This window comes from Oncorhynchus kisutch, linkage group LG16 (genome assembly GCF_002021735.2).
Source record: "Oncorhynchus kisutch isolate 150728-3 linkage group LG16, Okis_V2, whole genome shotgun sequence".
In the NCBI taxonomy this organism is placed as follows: Eukaryota; Metazoa; Chordata; class Actinopteri; order Salmoniformes; family Salmonidae; genus Oncorhynchus; species Oncorhynchus kisutch.
In genome coordinates, this window is record NC_034189.2 from 9,718,870 (window position 1) to 9,735,995 (window position 17,126).

Sequence of the window (17,126 nt, forward strand, 5' to 3'; positions counted from 1 at the left end):
CTCCCGCTCTCTCCCTCGCTCTCTCTCCCACCTGCCACTCTCTTCTCCCGCTCTCTCCCTTGCTCGCTCTCTCCACCTGCCCACTCTCTCTCCAGCTCTCTCCCTCGCTCTCTCTCCCACCTGCCCACTCTCTCTCCAGCTCTCTCCCGCTCTCTCCCTCGCTCTCTCTCCCACCTGCCCACTCTCTCTCCCGCTCTCTCCCTCGCTCGCTCTCTCCCACCTGCCCACTCTCTCTCCCGCTCTCTCCCTCGCTCGCTCTCTCCCGTCGCTCTCTCTCCCACCTGCCCACTCTCTCTCCAGCTCTCTCCCTCGCTCTCTCTCCCACCTGCCCACTCTCTCTCCAGCTCTCTCCCGCTCTCTCCCTCGCTCTCTCTCCCACCTGCCCCCACTCTCTCTCCCGCTCTCTCCCTCGCTCGCTCTCTCCCCACCTGCCCACTCTCTCTCCCGCTCTCTCCCTCGCTCGCTCTCTCCCACCTGCCCACTCTCTCTCCCGCTCTCTCCCTCGCTCGCTCTCTCCCACCTGCCCACTCTCTCTCCCAGCTCTCTTCCCTCGCTCCTCTCTCCACCTGCCCACTCTTCTCTCCCGCTCTCTCCCTCGCTCGCTCTCTCCCACCTGCCCACTCTCTCCAGCCTCTCCCTCGCTCTCTCTCCCACTCTGCCCACTCTCTCTCCAGCTCTCTCCCTCACTCTCTCTCCCACCCTGCCCACTCTCTCTCCAGCTCTCCTCCCGCTCTCTCCCCGCTCTCTCTCCCACCTGCCCACTCTCTCTCCCGCTCTCTCCCTTGCTCGCTCTCTCCCACCTGCCACTCTCTCTCCCGCTCTCTCCCTCGCTCGCTCTCTCCCACCTGCCCACTCTCTCTCCCGCTCTCTCCCTCGCTCGCTCTCTCCCACCTGCCCACTCTCTCTCCAGCTCTCTCCCTCGCTCTCTCTCCCACCTGCCCACTCTCTCTCCAGCTCTCTCCCGCTCTCTCCCTCGCTCTCTCTCCCACCTGCCCACTCTCTCTCCCGCTCTCTCCCTCGCTCGCTCTCTCCCACCTGCCCACTCTCTCTCCCGCTCTCTCCCTCGCTCGCTCTCTCCCTCGCTCTCTCTCCCACCTGCCCACTCTCTCTCCAGCTCTCTCCCTCGCTCTCTCTCCCACCTGCCCACTCTCTCTCTCTCTCTCTCCCTCGCTCGCTCTCTCCCACCTGCCCACTCTCTCTCCAGCTCTCTCCCTCGCTCTCTCTCCCACCTGCCCACTCTCTCTCCCGCTCTCTCCCTCGCTCGCTCTCTCCCACCTGCCCACTCTCTCTCCTGCTCTCCTCCCTCGCTCTCTCTCCCACCTGCCCACTCTCTCTCCAGCTCTCTCCCTCGCTCTCTCTCCAACCTGCCCACTCTCTCTCCAGCTCTCTCCCTCGCTCTCTCTCCCACCTGCCCACTCTCTCTCCAGCTCTCTCCCTCGCTCTCTCTCCCACCTGCCCACTCTCTCTCCAGCTCTCTCCCGCTGTCTCTCTCTCTCTCTCTCTCTCTCTCTCCATCCATTTCTCTCTGGTGTCTAGATCTCAGAGAGACCTAATTACAGGAAACCAGCCTTAATTACATTTCATGAGGGGACTACAGGGATCCCCTGTAGCAGAGATGAGACATACACATACACACACACAGTGCTGACTATCTTCTCTGTCCTCTTCAGCTCTTCCGAGAAGTGAGAATCATGAAGCTGTTGAATCATCCTAACATAGGTGAGTTGACTCAATTATTAGTGATCCTGTCACAGTCAAGTGAATCTGAATCAAGAATCATTTCAAGTCAATGAACTGGAATCACGCTAAAGAATCTTGAACCAAGCTATGCTGCTATAGGTGATTGAATCTAAATAATGATCCCTTTTTCTCCCTCTCCCCCCCTCTCCCTCCCGCCAACCCTCTCCCGCCAACCCTCTCCCTTCAACAGTGAAGTTATTTGAGGTGATTGAGACGGAGAAGACATTGTACCTGGTCATGGAGTATGCCAGTGGAGGTGAGTGTGTGCCCGCGTCAAAAATACTTCCCCTGAGTCATCTTGTGTGCAACAGTTAAATCCTTCCCCCTTTGACCCTGAAATTATGTTTCACTATTTGATAGCTATGTAGCCTTCATACGCCCTCAGGTGAACTAAAGAACTGCTACCTTTCTGTGACTGTTTCTCTTCTCTCATCCTTTCTCTCCTATCATCCCTCTCCCCCCTCGCTCCTCTCCCTCCTCGCTCCTCTCCCTCCTTGCTCCTCTCCCCCCTCGCTCCTCTCCCCCCTCTCTCCCTTCGCTCCTCTCTCCCCTCGCTCCTCTCCCCCCTCTCTCCTCCCCCTCGCTCCTCTCTCTCCTCTCCCCGCTCGCTCCTCTCTCTCCTCTCCCCCCTCGCTCCTCTCTCTCCTCTCCACCGCCCTTTCGCTCCTCTCCCCCTCACTCCTCTCCCCCTCGCTCCTCTCCCCCTCGCTCTTCTCCCCCTCGCTCCTCTCCCCTTCTCTCCTCCCCCCCTCTCTCCTCTCCCCCCTCGCTCCTCTCTCTCCTCTCCCCCATCGCTCCTCTCCCCCCTCGTTCCTCTCGCTCCTCTTCCCCCTCGCTCCTCTCCTCTGTCCTCCAGGGGAGGTGTTTGATTACCTGGTCGCTCATGGGAGGATGAAAGAAAAGGAGGCGCGTGCCAAATTCAGACAGGTGAGGAGCGTGTGTGTGTGTGTGTGTGTGTGTGTGTGTGTGTATGAATGAGAGATGGGGTTTATATGCTTTCCTCCTCCCCATTCTCAATCCTTCTCTCCATCCCTGTTTAGATCGTGTCAGCGGTCCAGTACTGTCACCAGAAGTGTATTGTCCACAGAGATCTGAAGGTGAGACTCTCCCTCTACACACTATAACGCGTGTGTGTGCGCTAAGTAGCTGGGGACTAAGTAGCTGGGGGCTTACGGGCTGGGAACTAAGAGCTGGGGGCTACGGCCAGAAGAGCTTGAACTATGACCTTTACACAGGCTCCTAACAGTCACTTGCCCATCGGTGTCTGTGTGTTCAGAGTTGTCTGATGATGTCATCGTGTTCTATTTCACGCTGAGCGCTCGTGCCGAGAACACCTTCCTGTTGCTAGGCAACACAACCTTCTCTGCTCCTCGCTCTGCCGTGTAAAGTTTAAAGTTATAGTGCTCTGCGTTGTAGTCGGCAGTGGTGGAAGAAGTACTCGATTTGTCATACTTGTGTAAAAGATAACTTGACTCAAGTGAGTCACCCAGTAAAATACTATTTGAGTAAAAGTATTTGCTTTTAAATATACTTTTAAGTATCAAATGTAAATGAAATTGCTCAAATGTACAAGTAGAAATGATTTTAAAAATCCTTATATTAAAGGGAAAGGAGGTATACCTAGTTAGTTGTTCTTAAGTATAAAAAGTAAAAGTATAAATCATTTCACTCCAACATTCAGACATAATTTACAGATGAAGCGTGTGTGTTTAGTGAGTCCTCCAGATCAGAGGCAGTAGAGATGACCAGGGATGTTCTCTGTTTAGTGAGTCCTCCAGATCAGAGGCAGTAGAGATGACCAGGGATGTTCTCTGTTTAGTGAGTCCTCCAGATCAGAGGCAGTAGAGATGACCAGGGATGTTCTCTGTTTAGTGAGTCCTCCAGATCAGAGGTAGTAGGGATGACCAGGGATGTTCTCTGTTTAGTGAGTCCTCCAGATCAGAGACAGTAGAGACGACCAGGGATGTTCTCTGTTTAGTGAGTCCTCCAGATCAGAGGCAGTAGGGACGACCAGGGATGTTCTCTGTTTAGTGAGTCTGCCAGATCAGAGACAGTAGGGATGACCAGGGATGTTCTCTGTTTAGTGAGTCCTCCAGATCAGAGGCAGTAGGGATGACCAGGGATGTTCTCTGTTTAGTGAGTCTGCCAGATCAGAGGCAGTAGGGATGACCAGGGATGTTCTCTGTTTAGTGAGTTCTCCAGATCAGAGGCAGTAGGGATGACCAGGGATGTTCTCTGTTTAGTGAGTCCGCCAGATCAGAGGCAGTAGGGATGAACAGGGATGTTCTCTGTTTAGTGAGTCTGCCAGATCAGAGGCAGTAGGGACGACCAGGGATGTTCTCTGTTTAGTGAGTCCTCCAGATCAGAGGCAGTAGGGATGACCAGGGATGTTCTCTGTTTAGTGAGTCTGCCAGATCAGAGGCAGTAGGGATGAACAGGGATGTTCTCTGTTTAGTGAGTCTGCCAGATCAGAGACAGTAGGGAGGACCAGGGATGTTCTCTGTTTAGTGAGTCCTCCAGATCAGAGGCAGTAGGGATGACCAGGGATGTTCTCTGTTTAGTGAGTCTGCCAGATCAGAGGCAGTAGGGATGACCAGGGATGTTCTCTGTTTAGTGAGTCCTCCAGATCAGAGGCAGTAGAGATGACCAGGGATGTTCTCTGTTTAGTGAGTCTGCCAGATCAGAGGCAGTAGGGATGACCAGGGATGTTCTCTGTTTAGTGAGTTCTCCAGATCAGAGGCAGTAGGGATGACCAGGGATGTTCTCTGTTTAGTGAGTCCGCCAGATCAGAGGCAGTAGGGATGAACAGGGATGTTCTCTGTTTAGTGAGTCTGCCAGATCAGAGGCAGTAGGGACGACCAGGGATGTTCTCTGTTTAGTGAGTCCTCCAGATCAGAGGCAGTAGGGATGACCAGGGATGTTCTCTGTTTAGTGAGTCTGCCAGATCAGAGGCAGTAGGGATGACCAGGGATGTTCTCTGTTTAGTGAGTTCTCCAGATCAGAGGCAGTAGGGATGACCAGGGATGTTCTCTGTTTAGTGAGTCCGCCAGATCAGAGGCAGTAGGGATGAACAGGGATGTTCTCTGTTTAGTGAGTCTGCCAGATCAGAGGCAGTAGGGACGACCAGGGATGTTCTCTGTTTAGTGAGTCCTCCAGATCAGAGGCAGTAGGGATGACCAGGGATGTTCTCTGTTTAGTGAGTCTGCCAGATCAGAGGCAGTAGGGATGAACAGGGATGTTCTCTGTTTAGTGAGTCTGCCAGATCAGAGACAGTAGGGAGGACCAGGGATGTTCTCTGTTTAGTGAGTCCTCCAGATCAGAGGCAGTAGGGATGACCAGGGATGTTCTCTGTTTAGTGAGTCTGCCAGATCAGAGGCAGTAGGGATGACCAGGGATGTTCTCTGTTTAGTGAGTCCTCCAGATCAGAGGCAGTAGAGATGACCAGGGATGTTCTCTGTTTAGTGAGTCCTCCAGATCAGAGGTAGTAGGGATGACCAGGGATGTTCTCTGTTTAGTGAGTCCTCCAGATCAGAGACAGTAGAGACGACCAGGGATGTTCTCTGTTTAGTGAGTCCTCCAGATCAGAGGCAGTAGGGACGACCAGGGATGTTCTCTGTTTAGTGAGTCTGCCAGATCAGAGACAGTAGGGATGACCAGGGATGTTCTCTGTTTAGTGAGTCCTCCAGATCAGAGACAGTAGAGACGACCAGGGATGTTCTCTGTTTAGTGAGTCCTCCAGATCAGAGGCATTAGGGACGACCAGGGATGTTCTCTGTTTAGTGAGTCTGCCAGATCAGAGGCAGTAGGGACGACCAGGGATGTTCTCTGTTTAGTGAGTCCTCCAGATCAGAGGCAGTAGGGATGACCAGGGATGTTCTCTGTTTAGTGAGTCTGCCAGATCAGAGGCAGTAGGGATGAACAGGGATGTTCTCTGTTTAGTGAGTCTGCCAGATCAGAGGCAGTAGGGACGACCAGGGATGTTCTCTGTTTAGTGAGTCCTCCAGATCAGAGGCAGTAGGGATGAACAGGGATGTTCTCTGTTTAGTGAGTCTGCCAGATCAGAGACAGTAGGGATGACCAGGGATGTTCTCTGTTTAGTGAGTCCTCCAGATCAGAGGCAGTAGGGATGACCAGGGATGTTCTCTGTTTAGTGAGTCTGCCAGATCAGAGGCAGTAGGGATGACCAGGGATGTTCTCTGTTTAGTGAGTTCTCCAGATCAGAGGCAGTAGGGATGACCAGGGATGTTCTCTGTTTAGTGAGTCCGCCAGATCAGAGGCAGTAGGGATGACCAGGGATGTTCTCTGTTTAGTGAGTCCGCCAGATCAGGGGCAGTAGGGATGACCAGGGATGTTCTCTGTTTAGTGAGTCCTCCAGATCAGAGGCAGTAGGGACGACCAGGGATGTTCTCTGTTTAGTGAGTCCTCCAGATCAGAGGCAGTAGGGACGACCAGGGATGTTCTCTGTTTAGTGAGTCCTCCAGATCAGAGGCAGTAGGGACGACCAGGGATGTTCTCTGTTTAGTGAGTCTGCCAGATCAGAGGCAGTAGGGATGACCAGGGATGTTCTCTGTTTAGTGAGTCCTCCAGATCAGAGACAGTAGAGATGACCAGGGATGTTCTCTGTTTAGTGAGTCCTCCAGATCAGAGACAGTAGAGATGACCAGGGATGTTCTCTTGACAAGTGCATGAAATTGGACCATTTTCCTGTCAAAATGAGTATGTATGGAGTACACTCCAAAAGTACATTATTTTCTTTAGGAATGTAGTGAAGTAAAAGTTGGCAAGAAATATAAATAGTAAAGTACAGATTCCCCCTCAAAACTACTTAAGTACTACTTTAAAGTACTTTTACCTAAGTACTTTACACCACTAGTAGTCGGTCTTAACCACAGATCTAGGATCAGGTTCATTGAGTCACATTCTTAACCCTAACCATTATGGGAATGTTTATATCTGATCCCAAATCAGAGGCTAGATTACGCTAGTCCATATCCTATCCATCCTATCAGTGGCAACAAGACTGAGTTGGAAAGAGCACAAACTGATCTGGGACCAGGCTGACTGACTAGAGCACTAACTGATCTGGGACCAGGCTGACTGGCTGGAGCACAAACTGATCTGGGACTAGGCTGACTGGCTAGAGCACTAACTGATCTGGGACCAGGCTAACTGGCTAGAGCACTAACTGATCTGGGACCAGGCTAACTGGCTGGAGCACTAACCGATCTGGGACCAGGCTGACTGGCTGGAGCACAAACTGATCTGGGACCAGGCTAACTGGCTAGAGCACAAACTGATCTGGGACCAGGCTAACTGGCTAGAGCACTAACTGATCTGGGACCAGGCTAACTGGCTAGAGCACTAACTGATCTGGGACCAGGCTGACTGGCTAGAGCACTAACTGATCTGGGACCAGGCTGACTGGTCCAGGTTGACTGGTCCCATCCCTCTGGTTTCAACTCTCTGGTGTGGCCCAGTTATCCTTCTGGTTTCAACTCTCTGGTGTGGCCCAGTTACCCCTCTGGTTTCAACTCTCTGGTGTGGCCCAGTTATCCTTCTGGTGTGACTCACAAATGTCAGTTAAGTACTTTAGCTCCCGCCTTGGGCCAATCGGTGTAATTTGGTAAATATCGGATCTCTATGGCAAGACACATCATTCACCCAAGTTTCGCAAAATCGGGGCAGTGCCATCTGAGATTTTGTGTGTCACTGATGCACAGTCCCCGATTTCGCCGTGGGGAACAACAAACGGATCTGGGATCAGGCTAACTGGCATCGCACTGATCTGGGATCAGGCTAACTGGCATCGCACTGATCTGGGATCAGGCTAACTGGCATCGCACTGATCTGGGATCAGGCTAACTGGCATCGCACTGATCTGGGATCAGGCTAACTGATAAACAGGTTACTGAGTGCATCTCTGTCTGCCCCTTCTCCTCTCTTTCCTCTCTCTCCCCCCTCTCTCCTCTCTTTCCTCTCTCTCTCCCCCTCTCTCTCTCCTCCCCCCCTCTCTTTCCTCTCTCTCTCTTCTCTCTTTCCTCCCTCTCTCTCCTCTCTCTCTCTCCCTTCCTCTCTCCCCCTCTCTCCTCTCCTCTCTCCCCCTCTCTCCCCCTCTCTCCTCTCCTCTCTCCCCTTCTCTCTCCTCTGTCTCCCTCTCTCCTCTCTCTCTCCTCTCCCCACCAGGCTGAGAACCTACTCCTGGACTCTGACATGAACATCAAGATAGCAGACTTTGGCTTCAGTAATGAGTTTGTAATGGGCAGTAAGCTGGACACGTTCTGCGGCTCTCCTCCCTACGCCGCCCCAGAGCTGTTCCAGGGGAAGAAGTACGACGGGCCCGAGGTGGACGTCTGGAGCCTGGGGGTCATCCTGTACACGCTGGTCTCAGGGTCGCTGCCCTTCGACGGTCAGAACCTCAAGGTGTGTGTGGGGAGATGGAGGGAGGGGTGGGCGGGTATGTGAGATGGTGACATAGAGGGGTGTGTGTGGGGAGATGGAGGGAGGGGTGGGCGGGTGTGTGTGTGAGATGGTGACATAGAGGGGTGTGTGTGGGGAGATGGAGGGAGGGGTGAGTGGGCGGGTGTGTGAGATGGTGACATAGAGAGGTGTGTGTGGGGAGAGGGAGGGGTGGGCGGGTGTGTGAGATGGTGACATAGAGAGGTGTGTGTGGGGAGATGGAGGGAGGGGTGGGCGGGTGTGTGAGATGGTGACATAGAGGGGTGTGTGAGAGAGATCTCTATTCTGTTCTACAGACTGACCTCTAACCCTTAACCCTTAACCCCTGACCTCGTACCCCTAATCGCTCCTCTGTCTCCCCCTATATGAGTTGAGGGGGAAATACTCATAGAGAATGATAGAGGGCTCTAGTGGCCAAAAGGCAGTATTACCATGGGCAGCGCCCCTGAGGACTTCCACCATTTTAATGTAGTCAACTGGGAGGGTCTTCCAACTTCATTGGTTGGAGTCATGTTAGAGTCATGTTTAACTGGGTCATCAGGAGGGATCAGCCAATCGTGAAGAAGAAAATGTACTACTTTAAAATGGAGATAGCACAGGCAGCACCATTGAGGCTGTCACAGACCCTATAATGGCACAGATACAAAGATGAGTCCTCTATCTATCTCTATGGAAATACCTTATCCTGTTCTACATGTCTGACCTCTCCCATCTCTCTCCCCCTATAGGAGTTGAGAGAGCGCGTGTTGAGGGGCAAGTACCGTATTCTGTTCTACATGTCTGACCTCTGACCTCTCCCATCTCTCTCCCCCTATAGGAGTTGAGAGAGCGCGTGTTGAGGGGGAAGTACCGTATTCTGTTCTACATGTCTGACCTCTGACCTCTCCCATCTCTCTCCCCCTATAGGAGTTGAGAGAGCGCGTGTTGAGGGGGAAGTACCGTATTCCTTTTTACATGTCTACAGACTGTGAAAACCTACTGAAGAAGTTCCTGATCCTCAACCCCACCAAGAGAGGCAGCCTGGAGGTCAGTCAGTCACCTTTAACGCCTGACCGCTGTGACCACTCACCTTTGACCCCTGACATGTCACCTGGCTATAAAATGTTTCCTAACCTGAATATTTAAATACTTCTTGTTTTCTTTGTGTGAGCTACAGTTGTCCCTCTCTGTTTCCCCTCTCTGTTCCCCTCTCCCTCTTTTCTACATTATACCCTTTACTCTCTTCACCTCATCTCCTCTGCCTCTCTTCCTCTCTTCTGCCTCTGCCTCTTCCTCTGCCTCTCTTCCTCTTCTCTGCCTCTCTTCCTCTCTTCTGCCTCTCTTCCTCTGCCTCTTCCTCTGCCTCTTCCTCTGCCTTTTCCTCTGCCTCTCTTCCTCTTCTCTGCCTCTCTTCCTCTCTTCTGCCTCTCTTCCTCTTCCTCTGCCTCTGCCTCTCTTCCTCTGCCTCTTCCTCTGCCTCTTCCTCTGCCTCTCTTCCTCTGCCTCTCTTCCTCTGCCTCTTCCTCTCCTCCGCCTCTCTTCCTCTCCTCCGGCCTCTCCTCCCCCCGCCTCTCTTCCCCCCACCTCTTCTTCTCCTCTCTTCTCTTTCTCTCCTCCTCCTCTTCCTCTCCTCATCTCTTCTCCTCTCATCCTCTCTCTTCCCCCCCTTCTCTTCCTCTTCTCCTCTCTCCTCTCTCCTCCTCCTCTCTCTTCCTTCTCTTCCTCTCCTCTCTCCTCCTCTTCTTCCTCTCCTCCTCTTCCCCCCTTCTCTTCCTCTGCTCCTCTCTCCTCCTCTCTCTTCCTCCTCTTCTCTTCCTCAACCTCCTCCTCTTCCTCTCCTCTCTCTTCCTCCTCTCTCTGCCTCCTCTTCTCTTCCTCTCCTCTCTCCTCCTCTTCCTCTCCTCATCTCTCCTCCTCCTCTTCCTCTCCTCTCTCTTCCTCCTCTTCTCTTCCTCTCCTCCTCTCTCTGCCTCCTCTTCTCTTCCTCTCCTCTCTCTTCCTCCTCTCTCTACCTCCTCTTCTCTTCCTCTCCTCTCTCTTCCTCCTCTCTCTGCCTCCTCTTCTCTTCCTCTCCACTCTCCTCCTCTTCCTCTCCTCATCTCTCCTCCTCCTCTCCTCCCCTCTTCCCCCCCAGCAGCAGATAATGAAGGATAGGTGGATGAATGTGGGTCATGAAGAGGAGGAGTTGAAACCGTACATAGAGCCCATGCCTGACTACAAGGACCCCAAGAGAACAGGTAGACTCTGAAACACCAGCCTCAAATTGCTCTTATACGTTTCTATCATCGTATGTACTATATAATACTAATGTGTGTGTGTGTGTGTGTGTGTGAATAGAGATCATGATTCAGATGGGGTACTCCATGGAGGAGGTGCAGGACTCGCTGGTCAACCAGAAATACAACGAAGTCATGGCCACGTATCTACTACTGGACTACACAAACCACGAGGTGTACACACACACACACACACACACACACACACACACACACACTACTACTGGACTACACAAACCACGAGGTGTACACACACACACTACTACTGGACTACACAAACCACGAGGTGTACACACACACACACACACACTACTACTACTACTGGACTACACAAACCACGAGGTGTACACACATACATACATACATACATACATACATACATACATACATACATACATACATACTACTACTACTACTACTACTACTGGACTACACAAACCACGAGGTGTACACACACACACACACACACTACTGGACTACACAAACCACGAAGTACACAGATACACACACTCGCATATACTCTGTGTTTCTTGGTGTCTCTCTCTCTCTCTCTCTCTCTCTCTCTGTGTCTCTCTGTCTCTCTCTCTCTGTCTCTCTCTCTCTGTCTCTCTCTGTGTCTCTCTGTCTCTCTCTCTGTCTCTCTCTCTGTCTCTCTCTCTCTCTCTTTCTGTCTCTCTCTTTCTGTCTCTTTCTGTGTCTCTCTCCCTCTCTCTCTGTCTCTCTCTCTGTGTCTTTCTATGTCTCTCTTTCTGTGTCTCTCTCTCTCTCCCTCTGTCTCTCTCTCTCTCTCTTTCTGTGTCTCTCTCTCTCTTTCCCTCTGTCTCTCTCTCTCTCTCTTTCTGTGTCTCTCTCCCTCTCTCTCTGTCTCTCTCTCTGTGTCTTTCTATGTCTCTCTCTCTCTGATGGATTCTCTTCTTTCCTGTTCTCCAGCTGGATGAGGGTATCATTAAGCCCCGCCCAGGAAATGAACTCTCGAAAAGTAGCGCCCCGTCCCCGCCCAGCAAGGTACAGCGCAGCGTATCGTCCAACCAGAAACCCCGCAGAGCCACTGACCAGGGTGAGATACGTGTGTTTGATTGGAGAGGAGGGAAGGAATTCAGTCAAGTGATCCCTAAATGCTGATCTTGGGTCAGTTTTGCATTTTCCCCACTAATGGTTAAAGGGGCGCCGTAGTCAAGTGATCCCTAGATCTAATGGTTAAAGGGGCGTTCAGTCAAGTGATCCCTAGATCTAATGGTTAAAGGGGCACCGTAGTCAAGTGATCCCTAGATCTAATGGTTAAAGGGGCGTTCAGTCAAGTGATCCCTAGATCTAATGGTTAAAGGGGCGCCGTAGTCAAGTGATCCCTAGATCTAATGGTTAAAGGGCGGTTCAGTCAAGTGATCCCTAGATCTAATGGTTAAAGGGGCGCCGTAGTCAAAAACGTGTTTTTGTTCCTGTGTTTTATATTTCTACACTATGAGTTTGGAATAATACTGTGAAATAGTGGACATTGTGATAATGATGATAATGAGTGTGAATGCTGTTTGAACGGACTGTTTGGTGGGTTTTTGGTTCGCCTGGGTGACATCACCAGCAGAGAATGCGATCGGAGCGAGGAGTGAGATTCCCAAAAGGCTGGAGCGTCGGCCTTCTCGCCCGCTCCAGTAGCGCTCACTTCAGGAGCTCACGGCATGTCTGGCACAGCATGCATCTGTAGTCTACTTGTGTGCTGCGAAAGGCCCTTGCTTTAGCTACTGTCATGGAGACAGTAGCTAAAGAAACATCAGAAAAACACACACGTGCTAAATCAAGGTGTCTTACACGGAACCCAAACCGACTGCTCGCTCATCATGCATACATTTATTTTGTCCCCCGACACTAAACGCGATCACAACACGCAGGTTAAAATATCAAAACAAACTCTGAACCAATGACATTAATTTGGGGACAGGTCGAAAAGCATTAAACACGTATGGCAATTTATCTAGCTGGCTTGCACTTGCTAGCTAATTTGTCCTGGGATATAAACATTGAGTTGTTATTTTACCTGAAATGCACAAGGTCCTCTACTCAGACAATTAATCCACACATAAACCGGTCAACTGAATCGTTTCAAGTCACCTCTCCTCCTTCCAGGCTTTTTCAACTTTGAACTTATAAGGTGATTGGCATCTAAACTTCCATAATATTACCACGACAACCAGCAACACAGCTCGTCTTTCAATCACCCACGTGGGTTTAACCAATGAGGAAATGGCAGGTAGGTACCTGCTTCTATAAACCAATGAGGAAATGGGAGAGGCGGGACTTGCAGGGTGTCTGCGTCAGAAATAGAACTGACTTCTATTTGAGCCCTTGGCAACGCAGAAGCTCATTGACGTGCGTGAGCAGTATATGTACAATAATTGAATAACATAGATTCCTAAATTTATTTTGCAACACTCGCGCACGCGACGCGAGCGGTGTAGTCAGGGTATTGCGAAGATGTGGACCAATAGCAAGAGAGGGAGTGTGGTGATGTAATGTCCACAACTAAAGAATCAATGTGGAATCTGAAAAGGCAGGTATCCCATGAGCATGATAGTGTACTTACTATGTGTACATGCTAACAGATAGGAACGAGGTGGGTAGATAACTGTGTCATTATAGCAAAGTATTTATAAACTAAAAAATCTGATCGCTTTAGTTTTTGTTCTATTAGCCATACAATAGGCCATAATTGATTTTGGCCCCATAGGCCTGGCATATTCCAACTTTCAAGGAGCTTTACGTTTTGAAAATCTGCATCTCTGCCCAGTCTGGCAAGAGTGGCATCCCTAGTGGCTCTGCAAGCGAGGAGAGGGTCTTCCCCACTGCTGGCCTGGTCTGTTCTGGTCTGGTCTGTTCTGGCCTGGTCTGTTCTGGCCTGTTCTGGTCTGGTCTGTTCTGGCCTAGCCTGTTCTGGCCTGGTCTGTTCTGGCCTGGTCTGTTCTGGCCTGTTCTGTTCTGGCCTGGTCTGTTCTGGCCTGTTCTGTTCTGGCCTGTTCTCCAGACACCATCACATGAGCCTGAAGACACGCGCTCTGGACAAACTGCTTTTTCTAAACATGAATTCAAAGGCAATGTAGAGACTATTAAGGCATTTTTTAAAAAATAAAAAAAAAGTATTTAAGTCACAGTCTAATATGCGCAATTTCTAGACTACGATTTTAATACAACACAATGTAGTGTAAATGCTGAGCCTTAATGTTCCTGTTTCTCTACCAGCCTAGAGTGTCACACTCACTATCACAATGGCTGTCTATGTAGAGTATAACCTTGAAGTAATGCAGCCTAAATCATTCATTTTTGTTCCTTCTTAGGCTTCCTGTCTGGCTCCTGACCTACTTAGAGTGTTAATATGCTGTTTTGATGGGGGCGGCAGGGTAGCCTAGTGATTAGAGCGTTGGGCCAGTAACCGAAAGGTTGCTAGATTGAATCCCCCGAGCTGACGAGGTACAAATCTGTCGTTCTGTCCCTGAACAAGGCAGTTAACCCACTGCTCCTAGACCGTCATTGTACATAGGGATTTGTTCTCAACTGGACGTTTTAATGTTCTGATTGGGGGAGGGGAAGCTGATCCTAAATATGAAGCTTGGGAAAGCTTCACATCTTTCTCTCCCTCTGTCTCTTTCTCTTTCTCCCTCTTTCTCTCTCTCTCTCTGCATGCTGGGAGTGATTGGTGCATGCTGGGAATTGTTTGAGTGAAGGAGTGCGTGTGTTGTGGAGAGTTAGATATTCACAACTTTCTTTCGGTTTGCTATTTCTTGGTGGCATTTTTGTTGATGCATGATTAACGTTATTATTTTTGTTGTGGTAGAATTTAAGTATTTGGCGGGGATGGCAGCCCGAATGGGGATGCCGTCCCTGTCACTTCGGCATGGCTTTAGGTGTGTTACTGAAGCTACTGTCACGGTGGAGGAGTTTCTGGTCGTCGTAGGAGAGGAGGTGGGATATGAAAATGTTGCTTATGCATCCCGGATGATTAAAGCTGTGGTGGTATTTCTTAAAGAAGAGTGTCTAGTAGATCGGATGGTTGAGCATGGTGTACTTCTTAAAGAAGAGTGTCTAGTAGATCGGATGGTTGAGCATGGTGTACTTCTTAAAGGAGAGTGTCTAGTAGATCGGATGGTTGAGCATGGTGTACTTCTTAAAGAAGAGTGTCTAGTTGATCGGATGGTTGAGCATGGTGTATTTCTTAAAGAAGAGTGTCTAGTAGATCGGTTGGTTGAGCATGGTGTACTTCTTAAAGAAGAGTGTCTAGTTGATCGGATGGTTGAGCATGGTGTACTTCTTAAAGAAGAGTGTCCAGTTGATCGGATGGTTGATCATGGTGTACTTCTTAAAGAAGAGTGTCTGGTTGATCGGATGGTTGAGCATGGTGTACTTCTTAAAGAAGAGTGTCTAGTAGATCGGATGGTTGAGCATGGTGTACTTCTTAAAGGAATGTTTATTCAAGTTACGCCGCTTTTTTCTCCGTCAACAAGGGTAACGATTTCAAATGTACCACCGTTTATTCCTAATGAGCTATTGGAGCGCGAGTTATTGCGCTTTGGGAAGTTCGCCAGTTCAATTAAGGTTGTCCCGTTGGGTTGCAAACACCCGGCGTTGAAACAGGTAATGTCATTTCGGCGACAGGTGTTTAGAGTTATCGTTTAAAATCAAGTATGACAATAGATTGTATATGGCTTATGCTAGTACGGGTAGTCAACGGTGTTTTGAGTGTGGGGATGTTGGTCATAAGCGACATGCTTGCCCGAAAAGGGAGAAGGCAGAGGGAGGGGCACAGGTGGTCATCGTAACGCCTGGGCCCACTGATGTAGGGAGAGGTGAGCTGACAGCGGTAGAGCAGCCAAAAGCACCTGTTGCTGAGGAACAAGTTATCCGTGTTGAGGGCACGGGTTTGCAACTTGTATTAGAAGGAAATGTTATGCTACAGAAAAGTATTGTTGTAGGAGGTAAGGATGTATCTGAAGAGCCAGTTCCTCAGACTGGTGAGCAGGTGCCTAGTATGAGTACTGGGGTAAAGGAGGGGGTTCATGTGGAGCTAGGCTCCCAGGTAGTGGAGGAGGTGCCCACTACGAGTGCTGGGGTTCATGTGGAGCTAGGCTCCCAGGGAGTGGAGGAGATGCCCACTACGAGTGCTGGGGTTCATGTAGAGCTAGGCTCCCAGGTAGTGGAGGAGTTTCCCACTACGAGTAATGAGGTACAGGAGGGTTTTCATGTGGAGCTAGGTTCCCAGGTAGTGGAGGAGATGCCCACTACGAGTAATGAGGTACAGGAGGGTTTTCATGTGGAGCTAAGCTCCCAGGTAGTGGAGGAGATGCCCACTACGAGTGCTGGGGTTCATGTGGAGCTAGGCTCTCAGTTAGTGGAGAAGATGCCCACTATGAGTAGTGATGTTCAGGTGGGGCTAGTCTCCCAGATAGTGGAGGAGATGCCTGGTACGAGTGATGAGGTGCAAGTGGAGAGTGTTGAAAGGGATGTGGTAGAGGGGAGTCAGTTGTCTATGTTCTCAGCTGAGGAGGATCAAGAGAAGGATATGGATATCTCTTTAGATATGACAGATGCTGGTGAGGACTCCGTTTATGATCTAGAGGAGGTAAATGAGTTTCTGGATCAGACTTTTGGGAAATCTGTCAAATTGGCAGATTATTTTGATGTTGATAAGTTTGTGAGGTCTGCTGTGATGTTACAGAAGACGGTGGGGTTAGACCAGCTGAGTGAGAAGAAGCGGTTTCGCTTGAGGAAATTTATTACCGCTGTTGCAGCAGCAAAAGGTGGTGGGAAACGTGTTCAGGTTAAGAGAAGGGAAAAAAATTATGATGATGATCATGCTTCATAGGGTGTCTTTTTTCTCATTGGTTTCTCTGTGGTTTCTTCTGCTTTTCTTTACTCTTTTCTACATGGAGGTACTAAGGGGAGGTTCTCTCAATAGTAATGGGGGAAGGGACAGGAATAAGAGGGCTTGGGTATTAGAAGTAATAAAACAGAAAAGGCTTCATGTAGTTTTCCTACAGGAGACACATAGCGATGAGGAAAATGAGGTTGACTGGGGTAGGTGGTGGGAGGGGCAGCATGTACTCAGTCATGGTACTAATTTCAGTGCTGGGGTGGCCATCTTGTTTTCCTCAGGTTTAGGGGTGACTGTGGTATCTACAACAGAGATTGTCACGGGTCGGGTTTTATTGGTCAAAGTGGATGTTATGGGGTTTTTTTTTTTTTTTTTTTTGAATGTTTATGCTCCTAATGAGGCTACAGAGCGTATTGCTGATTTGATCAACTAAAGGAAACGTTAAGACAGTGTGACCAAGAGGGGTGTATGGTTTTAGAGGGGGACTGGGACAGTGTGACCAAGAGGGGTGTATGGTTTTAGGGGGTGACTGGAACTGTACAGTGGATTTTACTGTTGATCACACTGCTGAAGAACCTCACCTGCGGTCAGCCACTTGCCTGTCTGGCCTATTAACTGAGTTTGAGCTTTCTGATGTGTGGAGAGTAAGGAATGCCAAAGTTAGGCAGTACACATGGCTAAAAATTAATGAAGGTCGTGGGGTTAGACAGGTTGTATGTATCTGAGCAATACTGTAGTAGGGTTGGAAAGTGTGCCATTACTCCTGTGGGTTTCTCTGATCATCATATGGTTACTGTTGATATTCACTTGTCCTGTCCACG

The 17,126-nt window shown here is 50.0% G+C and overlaps 1 protein-coding gene across 1 annotated transcript in view; it reads left to right on the top strand.

The window, feature by feature from the left end:
* mark2b (MAP/microtubule affinity-regulating kinase 2b) overlaps window positions 1-17,126 on the top strand; it is a 111,276-nt gene that overhangs the window by 31,550 nt on the left and 62,600 nt on the right. Inside the window, exons 4-12 of the mRNA XM_031793070.1 lie at window positions 1,671-1,719; window positions 1,931-1,996; window positions 2,597-2,667; window positions 2,781-2,837; window positions 7,924-8,160; window positions 9,103-9,222; window positions 10,313-10,412; window positions 10,513-10,625; window positions 11,382-11,508. Of these exons, the coding sequence (XP_031648930.1) occupies window positions 1,671-1,719; window positions 1,931-1,996; window positions 2,597-2,667; window positions 2,781-2,837; window positions 7,924-8,160; window positions 9,103-9,222; window positions 10,313-10,412; window positions 10,513-10,625; window positions 11,382-11,508 (940 nt within the window). The remainder of the gene's footprint in view (window positions 1-1,670; window positions 1,720-1,930; window positions 1,997-2,596; window positions 2,668-2,780; window positions 2,838-7,923; window positions 8,161-9,102; window positions 9,223-10,312; window positions 10,413-10,512; window positions 10,626-11,381; window positions 11,509-17,126) is intronic.